This window comes from Micropterus salmoides, unplaced genomic scaffold (assembly GCF_014851395.1).
Source record: "Micropterus salmoides isolate LMB-PRFRI ecotype aquatic unplaced genomic scaffold, ASM1485139v1 Ms_hic_scaffold_18, whole genome shotgun sequence".
In the NCBI taxonomy this organism is placed as follows: domain Eukaryota; kingdom Metazoa; phylum Chordata; class Actinopteri; order Centrarchiformes; family Centrarchidae; genus Micropterus; species Micropterus salmoides.
In genome coordinates, this window is record NW_024040928.1 from 17,462,659 (window position 1) to 17,476,695 (window position 14,037).

Genomic DNA, 14,037 nt, shown 5'->3' on the forward strand with positions numbered 1-14,037 from the left:
GTGCCTTCTTTTCATGTCAGGTGATAGCATGTCTTCCTCTGAGCTCTTGTAGCTGTCACAATGGATGAAACTATGACTCACAGCCCTGGATTTAACGTTATATAATACATTACCTGGTGAGCAACAGCTCAGGACATTGTTGGTCTGATTCCAGACCTCTGACTCACCGCCTGCATCTCGGAGAGTGGTGTTGTCTTGTGGCCGTTTCCACAGATTAAAGAAACAAATGACCAATCAGAGTTCATCAGGCAGGATTAATAATGGGATGTCATCTTCTATGGCTAAATTCATGAAAAATAGAAACAGAAAAATGGCAAGCATAAATGAGATTAAAGCAGCTGTACTTGATCGTGACAAACATTAAATTAACTGCTCCTGGAAACAACTTCCATAGCTTCTAGTTCCTTATATGAGGACATTGCTGATCTACAATGTGAACCACAAATGCATACACACTCTCAAACAGTATGTGCTGTAAGCCCAGTCACTTGTTCACATGATGAACACTAAGTTGAATCAACCATGGGTTGATTTCTGGTGGCACGTAATGAGCTCTGAGTACACAGGTTAATTGCCACAACATATTAAAACAAAGATGACATTTACAAAATATGAGCCCACTGATATGGAACAAGGCAGAGGTGAATAAAACACCAAAATGTGGGCGGAGATCGAGACGGCGGGCAAACAAAAAGACACAGTTAGTTCTGACTTGACAGGAAACCAGCCAGCGAGACAACCACAAACACAAGAATCAGACAACAGATTTGTGATTATTTTGCTGTGTATGTTAATGATATGAGCATATACCGGAATGTTCTAACAATACAAAACACAACAATACAATATATAACAATAAAAAAACTCAAAGTGAAAATTTGAAAGCATTTAATTTTCTGTCAGTTAAAAGCTAATAAATGTCCTTCACATAACTTGGCTTAGAATCACTAGATCTTGAATCTGGCTTTAGCTGCTCTAAAATAAGTTCAGAACCCCCCCTGAGTTTAGAAGAGTTTCCAGCACACCAATAACCTCAGTAACCTCGTGCAGACTGGTGTGACTACAGCCAGACATGTAGTCAGGTGACCAGCTGACTGGGAACTGCTATTGAAATGTGGGTTTGGTATTTGTAGTTGTGGTGAGCCTGCTATGTCCATCATGAAGCATGTTTGTGTATTTTGGAGTTTTCAGGAGTCAACCCTGAGCTTTGCAGTGGCTGTTTGGTGGAGCACAGTGGATTTTCTTTTCCCCAATTCTTTTATCCCTTCTGAAATATCTCCTCATCATGAAAGAGGGCTTGAAGATACAATGCAAACAGAAATGACTTTCTGTTTGTTTGAGGTTCTTTTGTGTATATGAGTATAAATGAAAGGGGTAGACCTAACCTACCTGATGTGTGTTCTGGGTTTGGCAACAATGACAAATAGTGTGGTTATGAATGTACAATATGGTACCAGCCAACACAGCTTGGGTTTCACAATTCATTCAGACTGGTTTCTACACTAACTAAGACCGAAGGCAACATAGCAAAAAGTCAGGCATATTTGGAGGGCTATAAATATACAGTACTTTGAAGATTTGAAGTGGGTTTGTAATTGCATATTCATAATATGGAGCCTACTATAGATGCGGGTGGTGGCAGAGCCTCTTACTGAGGTAATCTTTTTAATAAGCAAATGTACTTTTGCTACTTTGGTGTTAATTTTTATAATGTTGTGTTAACTTATTTGACATAAAATAACTTTTCTGTAGCTTCTCTACACTGTCAGGAACATAATTCTGCTGGAGAAATAATTAAAAGATTTTAGCTATAAAGAAGATCAGTTCCAGCCTTAAAAAAAACTTCCCATGTGTAATTCTTCTGAAACTGGGGGACATAAACTCATTCTTAGGTCTTAAAAATCCCAAGAAACAATACCACAACATGAAATTGGTTTTCTAAATGATGGCTATGATCCTGCTGAGCATTATTTAAGATAATATGAAAAATTAGGAGACTTCAACACTGTTGAAATTACAAACACAGAAATCTGCTTTATTAACCCTGGAGATGATGTTACAATGGGACTACATTTTGGCAGGGGTCAGTTTTTCTAGGCAGGTTTTCTGGTTTGCTCAGCTTTTAAGTGAAGTGTTGATGATCCTATTTAAGGTGTGATCATAGTTAGAAACTGTGTGATTTATGTAAAGATGTAAGTTAAAAAGTAGTGATTAGTATTTGAATGTTTTTTGGGACACAGTGACAGCTTTAGGGTGAACCTGCACACAGTGGGACGAGATGTTTTAAACATTCGCTAGATGTCCTTGCTTTCATGATAATTAGATATTATTACTAGACAGAACTTAAGCACTCACATGAAAGATCATCACTTAAGTAATTGATTGTAATTAATTGAATACTGCCGAGATCAATACATTTTCCCTAAAAAGACAAAAAGATATTCCCATTAATGCTACACTCTGAAGATTCCTTCAAAGATTCACAGAGAACATTTCAGTTTATGGACAGGTCTCCTGTCAACTAACCCTTAAGACAAACATATCGCACAGAAACACACACACACACACACTTAAATTAACTGGATAATCTGGAATAATATCATCTTTTTTTTAACAGGCTTGAGAGGGAAAGTGGCCTATTGGCTGTTCTAAACAGGAGTAAGGCAAGAAGGGGAATAAGAAGAGTCAGCAGAGACCCAGGGGAAATTTCAGACATGCAAGTGACCCCCATCTCTGATTCTTCCCCCTTATGTCACAACAATCAAGGAAAAGTGCCCAGCCCAGTGGTATCAGAGGGTCGCTCTATGTCTCATCTAATTTGATACAGCCCCAACAAACATTGTGCAAGAGGACTTCCAAGAACTTGAGAGGAACATGGAGTTGTTTTGCTGTTCCCGCCAGACTGACATGAGAAAGAGATTTATCTTCTGGAGGGAGTGTGAGGTCAAAGTTGTTCATGCACAAGCGCTCTGTCACACTGTTTTGGAAAACAGTTGGCAAGTTAACTTGTGAATTAACATCACATGTAAGGCAGGCGAGAGCTGGGACCTGATCCTTGCTGGGCTGGAAACTCCTCTCATGGCAATATGAGCTGTTAACAGCGTCCCTGTGCTTCCACAGCACTCATGAAATGATGACATTTTAATATTTTTACAGCAATAAAATGAGTTAAGACAAGGACAAGGAAAGTGTGTGGAGCCTCACCAAGCTTTATTTACATGCGCACCATTTCTTATACAAACTAGATTACAATTCAAAATGGAATACACAGGAAAAATACCCACTAACATCAAGTCAAGAAGAAGAAAGATTAATAAAGGGCAAAGTTCAAAGGGCTTGGTTCAGAGGGTGTATGGAGGGGAGCTGGCCTGGGCCTCTAAACAAGTATGGAAAAGGTTTGAGAGAAGATAATGAAAAGGAAATGTCCAAGAGGTGATTAAGGTATCTAGTGGTATGTCTCTTCTATTTTTTTGCTTTTTTGCTTAGCTTTAAATTTGCACGCGTTGTGCTGCAGGTGTGTGTGTTGGGCACAAGAAGAGATAATCTGTGCCTGAATGAAGCAGTAGCACTGAGTGGTCGTGTGGAAGGCCTGCTCCACCATGACTAAGTGTAAACTATCTTCCCGAGTAGCCAAAACATTTTTACACTGAATGTACAGAAAGTAAGCAACACCTTCCTGCGATTGAGATTTGCAGTTTATCAAAGGATCAATAACCCTCTTTAAATAGAAAGGATTACAGGGTTCCCTGGATTCACCTTGTCAGTCTTCTTCACAGGTGGAGTAAAGCGCTCTTAACGTTTAGTACAGTCAGTGTAGATACATTTCAATGATTAGCAGTTCAGGTGATGGCTCAGGATTCCCCCTGCCAAAAGACACATGATAATGCTCTGGAAATTTTATATGTGACAAGGTGTAGTATATTCCAGCTCGTTGTCGCTTTAACCACATCAAAGTTATAGCCAAACGCTCAAGGAGAGCACCGGGACATGAACCTACTGTACTCCACGTGGAATAAAACAAGTGTGAAGCTGAGGAACGTCCGTTAAAGAGGCTTTCCCTGTGTCAGCGTCTATGTACACACACTCATGATTAATACGGGAGGATGGTGCAAATGCTGCACTGTAAGCCCTGACTTTAAAAATAGAAAGTGTGTGTTTGAGTGCTAAAGACACAGGGTTCCTCTCTGTATTACAATTTCTGTCGCAGGACGGCACCATTGGAAGGATCGAGGGGGGTACATCTAGGGCATGCACTAAACCTCAGATAGCACAGGCGTTCATTCTAGCCAACCATGCACACACACTCCTCTCCCTTGGCCTCAAAGTGATATACACACACATCTGTACACTATTATACACAGCGGGGCATACACTTCCATACACTACTCCAGACAGAGAAGGGATACCACAGTCTCCAGATGCTACAACAATGGTGCTTTCCACCATTTTCAAAATCTGGTTCAACAATGAAATTGCTGGTAACAGTGTTCCCTCCTACTCGCCGTGTAACGTTGTTCATTATTTCTTCAACTTTACCTTCAGAGGTATCACAAAATCCAAGGGTCAAGTACTACATGAGTATATAAGGACATACAGCGAGTATATGTATTTCACACAATTCATAATGCATAAATACATACATGCATACAGTCGGCTGTGCTGTATGCACCATGAGGGATAGTGAGGGATTACACATTCTTGTGAGATTAATTCAACTGAAATAAACTCCACAGATAAACACATACACAACGCACATTAACATGTACTCAGGAGACACAGGAAGTCACCTGCAGGAGCACCAGGCGTGTCCATGAGGGGATGTGTGTATGTGTGCCACAAGTTTGACAAAGAGGGGGAGAAAAATGCTAAGACAGCAAAACCAAAAATAACAGACCGCGTGCAATCTTAATCCTGACGGTTATCTTCCTTCCTCCTCTTCATCTTGACGGCCAAAAGTTCACAGGTTACAAGATCACAAACACAAAGCATTACTCTTTTTTTATCAAGAAATGTTAAAATACCATTAGAATGTGACTTGATGTTACTTTAACGGGAAGCCTCCCTTTTCCCCCCTGAGTGATTCTTTATATGCATAAGAAGCCCCACAAGCTCATGACAAGAAAACATCAGAGCTTAACACAGATCCCTGGTATTATTTTTTCTATCTATGTGTGTGTAATGTATGTCTGTGCATGTGTTTGTGTGTGTGTGTGTGTGTGTGTCTGTGCTGTGATTTGGCTGCCAGCATATCCTACTGTTTGTTTCAAGTAATTTGGCAATATACAGAGATAGCTTATTGTTTTACTCGAGAAACAAATGGCTTCTAGAGGAATGAGGCTAAAACCCTTCACACCTCCCTCCCACCCCCACCCCTGCCGTCTACAGGTTCAACCTCACTGTGCTACAAGTGGCTGCAGCTTTGGGCTTCTGCAGGTCATGTGTAAAAACAGAAACAAAAACACACAAAATGCACGGCTTGCTCTCAGGGCAGGATTCAACACTGTTTACATAGCACCTGTTATGGTGTGGAAATGTTCACAACTCTAGCACACAGGTATTCATTTTGGCTACATCAACAGAACTCACCAGAAGTTAAGAAATCTACGAAAAGACAGACAAGATGTGACCGCCTCCTTCTTGAACTTTTCACTGCCCTGCACTGTACAAATATCCATGACAGAGAGTTTCCTCCTCTTAGTCTTTTTCCATTTTTTTTTTTTACAGTTAGATACACACAAAAGATAACAAATATTTTTGTAATATTCGGCTAATTGTAATATAACCCTCAGTGTGGAGCATTTAATTTAATTCAAGCAATTTAAAAAAACAAAAATGGAAGTGCATGGCAATAAAAATAAGAAATCGTAACTTCAAAGGGTTCTGAAGTTTTGCAAACTGGGGCAAAGTGTTAGGTTGTCTGTGTGTTTGCATGTACTGTATGTGTGGCCACTCAGTGAGTAAGATACCCCATTTCCATCTTTTCATTTCATCAATACACCAAATGTTTTTGTACAGACATGTATGATGCAGAAACAAATATGATAAAACAGAAAATCCAGTAAACAGACGCTGAACATTTAAAATCACAAAGTGAGAACAGAGGGATTTTTTTTTAACATAACACATCCCAGGAAACCACTGGATCAGATTTACACCATGTCACTTCTTGATTTTTTTCACTTTACACTTTGTCTTTTTTTGTCGTCAGCGGGAACAACTGCACCGTGCACTCCTTCAATCTTTCCTTGATATTTAGTCCCTGTGTTCCACCTGAAACCCCTTCTGATAAGCAGTTTCTCTTTGATATCAACAGACTGGGTGTCAAAGGAAAATTGCATAATTCTACGATTTGTGAGTTTGACATAGCTTTCTTTTTGTTGTTGTTGTTGTTGTTGTCATTTCACAGGAGGCTTTGAGGGCTGATGTGCAGCATCTCTAGAGTCAGTCGGATCGTTCAAGGTTCACCAGTGTGGGACGAAGGTAAAGCTCTTGAGAGGAAGTCTTCTTCTGTAAACACAGGGTTTGTATTTGTGCTGATGGCAGGTTTGGCAAAAAGGATGTGTGTCTGATCTTCTCTTACACTACACAGTTCAGACCTGGAGAGATAAAGGACGAGATGATTATGCCTGAGTATTCAAACTGTACTTAAAAGCAAGAACAAATCTTTTCTGTTCTAAAAGTCAAACATTTTGTACCTAGGATCAGATCAGATCGACTATTGGCCAAATGTCACAAATCTACTGTAAACATGTTTTTTGTTCAGCTCTGGTTATTTGTAACAATAGGTTCACGTGATTAAAGTGACCACTGGTGCTTTCTCACAATAAATGCACTTTAATGTGAAGGCAGTTGTAGGCCTTCACTGTGAAACGGGAAGTGTTGACAGTAACTATTGCGGCTTGCAAGGCATGGTAAGTTTCAACAACAGGGCAATGTTTTAAAAGATTTACAAACACAAAACTTTTATTTAGCTTTTTCAGATGAAACTTTACATGTTTAACAAATCTTGATAAATGAGAATGTCGCAGGAAATGAGGACTGATGTTACATCAAACAAACATTTAGCAACTGGAGTTAGGAAAAACTACTGGTGAAGCTACCTTGTTTAGCAGGTCATTTGTCAGTCGGTTTGGGAAAAACGTAACGTAAAGTAACAAGTAATACACAGGTGAAGTGGGTTAGTGAAGAGATGCAGAAGCCTGTAATTATGCTGAGAGAACCTTTTCCTTGTGGAGTCACAGGACAAGGAGGGCAGCACTAACTGATTATGGTTTATAATTGCAGCTGCAGCTCAACTTTTTTATTTTTACAGGTCTGTATATATTTACAACACCAGTAACTACAGCATAAAAAAAATCCTTCATACAATTTTTTTTACAAGCCTAGAAAGCATGATGGTATATGAACGTATAGTTAAGAAGTGATCAGTAGTAACACTTTCATGTTAGCTAACACATATCTTATTCAGTTCTACAGAGACCTTTATAGACATTACATTTAGAAAAGTAGATCTGTTCTTGGCACCGGCTGTACCCTGAGGTTAGGTGTTCAGTATTGGGTATTGGCGAGAAAAGCCTGGCTCAGTGCACCTCTAATACCTACATCTAAGTATGCTCACAGCCTGTGCACACAACCCTCAAACATACACACCTGCTCTGCTCCTTCCCGGACTGACCCTCTCAGCCGGGCACCCAGCTTTGAGAGGTCTGCTTGGTGTTTGTGAAGTTGCTGACTCCGTTCATATTGGCCAGAGAGTCAAAGTTAAAGTCCAGACCATCTGCGTCCATCAGCTCGTTCCTGATGATGGAGTCCATATCACATTCTAGGCTGCTGTTGAACATGTCCAGGTCCAGATCTGTGGGGAAACGGTCCTGGCAGATCCCTCCGCTGCTAACTGTGCCATTTAGGAAGATCGAGGTGTCGATCTGCATGGAAGTGGAACCATTTCCTCCCAAGGGTGAGAGCAGGAGCTGCTGCTTGGCATTAGCCAGAGCGTTCGCCTCGTTGGCTAGGTTCAGACCTCCGTTTAAAGACCTCAGGGAGCTCTGGTTGTGGTTGTTACTTTGCAGCATCTCCCCTTGGCTGCCCTGAAGTCCTCCAGTGGTCCCAAAGGTCATTACGGGATCATTACGGAGCATGAGGCCACGGCGAGAATTCTGGGAAATGATGGCGGCGGCACTGGCCTGTGACATCAGTGGGTCAGACTGGGTCATCATGACATCACTATGGCTGTGGCTGTCAGAGTTGAGCAGGTCTTGTAGTGTCTGACTGCCAAAGCGAGACAGGCTGATGCTGGAAAAGGAGGTCTGCTTGTTCTCCTGGATTGTCTGCATGGGGGACGGACGCAGAGAGGACCCCGTTGTGTGTGGGCCAAAGATGGAGTTACTGAAACCATTACCTCCACCATTAGAAGAAGAGTTGGTGGAGGGAGAGGAGGTGGAGGAAGGTGAGCCTAGCCCATTGGGTTTGGACCCAAAATTGAACCCTGAGGAACCATTTAGAGCGACCTGTCCTGTAACGGTTGACACCAGGTTGATGTTTTCCAGCAACTCATCCATCAGGTCATCTGTGAGTCCGTCATTCAGGTTCATCGTACCTGCCAGGTCTGCCAGGCGGGGCAGCTCAGTGGGTACAGACTTCCCTGTTGTTGTGGCGTTGCCAGGAGACAGCGCTCTGCCAGGGCTGGAGTAGAGCATAGGTGAAAGAGGAGGCTCATCATCGGGCACCTCGTCCAGCTCAGGGTTGGCCAAAATGGGTGACAGGCGACCGCTCACTGTGCTGGCGTTGGAATTAGTGCGCGAGCGGAAGTCTGTCCAGGCGTCCAGCTCCTCGCTGCTGCGTGACGTTGGGCTTCCAGGCCACTTGGAGAGACCTGAAGGACTGTCTCCGCCGCCCTCGCCAGCTGCAGCTGCTGCAGCCTGCAGGGCAGCCTTCTTCTTAGCAGCACGCCCACGGGCGGACTTGGTGTACTTGTTGCTGTTATCCATGGAGACTGCACGGCGGCGGGGAGCTTTTCCACCCTTCCCTCCCTCTGGGTTGATCATCCACCAAGAACTCTTGCCTGTTCCCTCGTTCTGGACACGGATGAAACGGCTGTGGAGGGAAAGGTTGTGCCGAATGGAGTTCTGTAACACAAAGGAGAAAAAAAAAACTGAGTTGAGTGATGCGTGTAAAATCCTTTTGAAAAAACTACCCAAACAATGACTGTCATCAATATTGATTTGTTGTATTCTGTCTTTTCAACACTCAATGAATACCTCTCATTAAGTCCAACAACACTGATTCATAAACCACCCACTTCTACTGATTCTGCAGCAATGTAAACAGTTGCTCTTGATGACTAGACACACAAACAAGGCAAAAATCCTATTGTTTCACTTGTTCCACTAAATATAGGCAGGAACACATTAACGTGCAGCAGCACTCAGCGCTGATGTCCGCATTGTTCCCACTGTAGCTTTTGTGTTGTGGGTATAAAAGAGAGACTGGTCTATAATCAAGCATCTCCTCGATTATGAATGACACATACAAAGAGCCCCTGTGTTGCATAAGGAGCGCATTCTGTGTCAGATTATGTGTATTTGTGCGTGCCTGTGTGCGAGTCTCAGCTGGTGTATATTGATCTACTCTGAACTCCTTCCTTGTGCGAGCCCCAGAGGCTCATTGTGGGGAAACTGGTGCACATGACAGCCCCTGCTAATGATCAAGAGTTTTATTCACAACACAGATGTATGAACATTAAAAGGCTCAAACTGTGATATAACGCCCCTGTTGAATCACTTATTGCCTCAGTGCTGTCTTTGTTTACATATACATTTACCATCTTATCAGACATTCTTTCTTATTGTACATGTTGTAGCACTTGTACACACACTTTTAGCCTTGCTGGGTCGGCTAGTCCATCACTGTGGTCCAGACTAATATAACTCAGCAACATCTGAATTTATTTCCCTGAAATGTTAACTCATGATTCCCAGACTTTTCCTCTAACGCCACCATCAAGCCAAAATGTCAAATTGTCCAATACTAATGACCAAAACCATCAACCTCAACTGTACTTTGTGTTTAGTACTAATTAGCAAATGTTAGCATGCCAACATTCTACACTAAGATGGTGGACATGGTTATATCTGCTAAACATCAGCATGTAAACATTGTAACTGTGACCATGCAAGCATGCTGAAGTTAACTCAAAGTAATAGGACATAACTATAATATATATATATATAGGAAATGATTCTCTTTTGGATAATAGTATATAAAGTTATGACTTTTTTGACTTGACTTTTGTCTCTTTTTACACTTTTTACACTTTCTTCTTCTCCCCCCCCCTCCTCTTTTTGTGCCCCACAACCTACTGACGGCCTTGTTGAATTCATTATTTTGCCTCAGTCTCTTTCCCTTTCCATACACCTTCCTCTGCTGTAGTTTCTGTTGTTTCACAAACACATAGCTCTTATGGGCCCCGAGGGACAACAGGGCTATGCTATATCCTCCCATATAAACAACCCAACCGCCATCCACAACATGCACAGATTTCCCCCTCCTGGTTTACTCATGTATATTTTTATTCTCTAAAACAGAACAGATTTCTGGGTTTCAAACGGCGAGGGCCTTCATTTTTGAGTTTTTGTGGGAATCACTATATTGTTTTCCATGAAGCAGTCCCGTCTGTCCTGGGCAACAGTTTACAGACAATTTGGTCTGGATTGTTTTTCTGGTCAAAGGCAGTTCAGAGAGGAGAAAGAGCAGGCTTAAGTTACAGTTCTGAATGCTACGCTGGCAAAGAAAGTTTGATCTCTAGGGCCAGACTGAACCTATGACCCTGGGCTGTATGTGTGTATTTGAGCATGTGTGGTAGGTACGTGGAAATGTCCATTTTTGTATTTACACGCTCTTGGGCGTTTTGCAATTTTAAGTGCAAAAGTTGTTTCTGCAGGACTGTGTGCTTTTTTGGGCCCACTGCTGTGCATTAGAGAATCTGGAAAAAGTTGCTTTTATTCATGAATGGCCTATGTGTGAATGCACATTTCCCAAGTGTGCATGTGTGTGTATTCTGTGCAATGAGGTAAGATGAGAAGAGATACCAGGGAGACCAGTGTTTATCCTCTGCCAGCATCTCTCGAGGCATGACGCAATGCTGGTTTATTACAGAACATTTTACAAACACAGGCACGCACGCACGCACGCACGCACGCACGCGCTAAATGTTTCCAGCTGACAGGGAGATGTAAATAATGGCAGAAGACAGACTTTGTAAAGGAAAGAAATTTGGGGGGGATGAATGAGAGGAGAATGAATGGAATGTGAGTTTCCTTCTCCTGCTGCTGTAAACATTTACCTGCCAGCACCTGACACTTCATCAATCCTTCTCCCTTGCTTCATCCTACACCATCTTTCTCTCTGCACCTCCCCACCCCCTCCTCCAAACGTAGCCACTTGGTTAATGTTTCTCTTTTTCGTGCCACTGCTTGTATCCTTTAAATGTCAGGTGAGATTTTTCTAACTCAGTGTGATGGAGCAGCAATAAAAGTTAACAGGACATCTGCAGCCGAAGCACGGACAGAGAGAAAGAGGGTGAGAAGATGATGATTGTAAGATGCAAGAAAGTAAAATAATGTGCCTGTTATGTATCAGATATAGTGTGTGCCGTACATAGTAGTAGTACATCCTCCCATATTCTTACAAACCCTGTACTGATTATCCCTGTTGGTCTGGGTAATTTTTTTTTCAAGCTCTTATTGTCAGTTTATTCTTTTTTTTGCAGGAAGGACATTATAAAGGAAATAAAACAAAAAAGTAAACCTAAATCTATTAGGAGGTTACCAATTAAGGAGGTAGGGACGTAATAAGAAAGATATGGAAAATGACAGAAGACCTTAGGGTGAAGGAAACAGGTTATCTGTACTTGTGGGTGAGAGAAAGAAACTTTGGGCATAATAAAATTTGAGTTGTTAATGATACTTGTGGGAGTGTTACTAGAAACAAGTCAATATTATGGATGATTGAGATAAACAAAATCAATCAAAAATGATTAAAGAAGGATGACATTTTCAAGAAACTGATTGACATTGATAATAATAATAATAATAATAATAATAATAATAATAATAATAATAATAGAAGTGATAGTGATGGCACAGAGGATTATTGCTACCAGAGAGAAAATAAATGGAAGATACAAAAGTATGGGAATGTACATTGTTGTTTGTTGAAATGTACTTATTTACTTTAAGTCAGCGGCAGGTTGAGTGATGTAAGAAGTTTTGAATATGTTTCATTGAATTGTTGAGATTGATTTTTTTGAATGGCTGAGCTTTGTTGCAGTGTTACATGTTCTGTTAAAAGATTCAACCACTGTGGAATATTGAGCTGTTTTTGTGATGTGTCAAGTGTACTTGAATCTCCTAGTAAACACAGTAATGGGGATAGGGGGATGTTGTATCCAAGGAACTTTGCTAGTTTAGAGGTTATTTCTTTCCAGAAGTGTTTTACTGGTGTGCAGAGCCAGAGTGCATGGAAGTAACGGTCAGTTGTGTTAAGAGTACAGTGAATGCAGATGTCAGATTCGTCTGGTATATAAGTCCCATTATATGCATCTTGTGTTGAGTAATATATTCTGTAAATGACTTTGTACTGAATCAGTCTTGTTTTAATGTTTTTTGACATGCTAAAGATGTTCTTGCATATTTGCGTCCAGAATTTATTATTAGTGTTGAAGTTGAGATCTTTTCCCCATTTATATTGTAGCTGACTGGCTAGGTAGTAGTGCTGGAAGTTAGGGGCCTCTAGGCCCCCCTGAGTTTCCGGTGTTTGTAATGTAGTCAGTTTAATTCTCGGCTTTTTATTTTTTTAATAGAATTTTGTTACAAATGAGTCTACTGTGTTAAACCATTTAACAGTGGATTGGACTGGAGTCATTGAGAATAGGTGGAATCAGGGGCGGACTGGCCATTGTGGCGTTCGGGAGCAATCTTAAGAATTAAGAAGAAAAAATGTTGGCATAAGAGGCAGATAAATGTGCCAAAGGAATCTCTCTATTTCTTTATGTATATTAGCTGTGGAGGTGATGCACAGGGACAAGGTGATGATGACCCAGGGTGATAAACACTGCTCTATTTTATGGGAATGTATTGTAGTTTTTGAGTATATTTAAGACTGACTCAGGCTTGCCCGACCTAGTCTTGTTCAGTGCAGAGCTGCCTTCCTTATACAAACAGAGAGGAGGCAGATGTCATTCTGAAGTTTCTTGAAGGTCTTCAGCATAATCTGCTTCACTGTATACAACAAAAACACTAATATGTATTAAAATAACTGCAAAAAATATTTATGCCCGCCCCCAAAAGGGCGCTCGCATAAAAGGCCTCTCCGTCTCAAAATCCCGGGTTGAATTTCAGTCCCAGTACATCCCTGGGTAGAATAGTTAATTTTTTTCCAGTTTATTGAGTAGTCGGAAAGGGAGTAGATGTTGATGATATTCATAACTTCCTTGAGTGATTTGTTTGGGTTTTGCAGAGTTAATGTTATCTGCATAAAGGCTAATTTTGTGTATTAGGTTATTTGTTGTAATACCATTAATGCTGATATTTTGACGTACTGTTGCGGCTAATGGTTCGATAAAGTTTGCAAATAGTGACGGTGAGAGATGTGTTGATTAACGAAAGAGCCTGTGCAAAGAGTTGGGTCTTGTTGGGAGGATGTACTACTACTATGTACGGCACACAATATATCTGATACATAACAGGCACATTATTCTTTCTTGCATCTTACAATCATCATCTTCTCACCCTCTTTCTTTCTGTCCGTGCTTCGGCTACAGATGTCCTGTTTCCTTTTATTGCTGCTCCATCACACCGAGTTAGAATATGCTGTATTCATATGTTGTGGAATTTATTGTGATGTTTTTATCTCATCTGCCATTCTAATGAATAAAGGTGAAAGTGTTAGCTAAAAGTGTTTGTAGAACTCAATGGGGAAACCGTCCAGTGCAGGGGCTTTATTATTTGACATTTCTTTAAGAGCGTTTTCATATTCTAT

The 14,037-nt window shown here is 41.1% G+C and overlaps 1 protein-coding gene across 1 annotated transcript in view; it reads right to left on the minus strand.

The window, feature by feature from the left end:
• Nucleotides 1-3,188: 3,188 nt before the first annotated feature.
• foxo3b (forkhead box O3b) overlaps nucleotides 3,189-14,037 on the minus strand; it is a 47,146-nt gene continuing 36,297 nt past the window's right edge. The window contains exons 3-4 of the mRNA XM_038727152.1: nucleotides 7,651-9,125; nucleotides 3,189-6,596 (exon numbers count right to left, since the gene is read on the minus strand). Coding sequence (XP_038583080.1) covers nucleotides 7,680-9,125 — 1,446 coding nt within the window. The 3' untranslated portion in view covers nucleotides 3,189-6,596; nucleotides 7,651-7,679. The remainder of the gene's footprint in view (nucleotides 6,597-7,650; nucleotides 9,126-14,037) is intronic.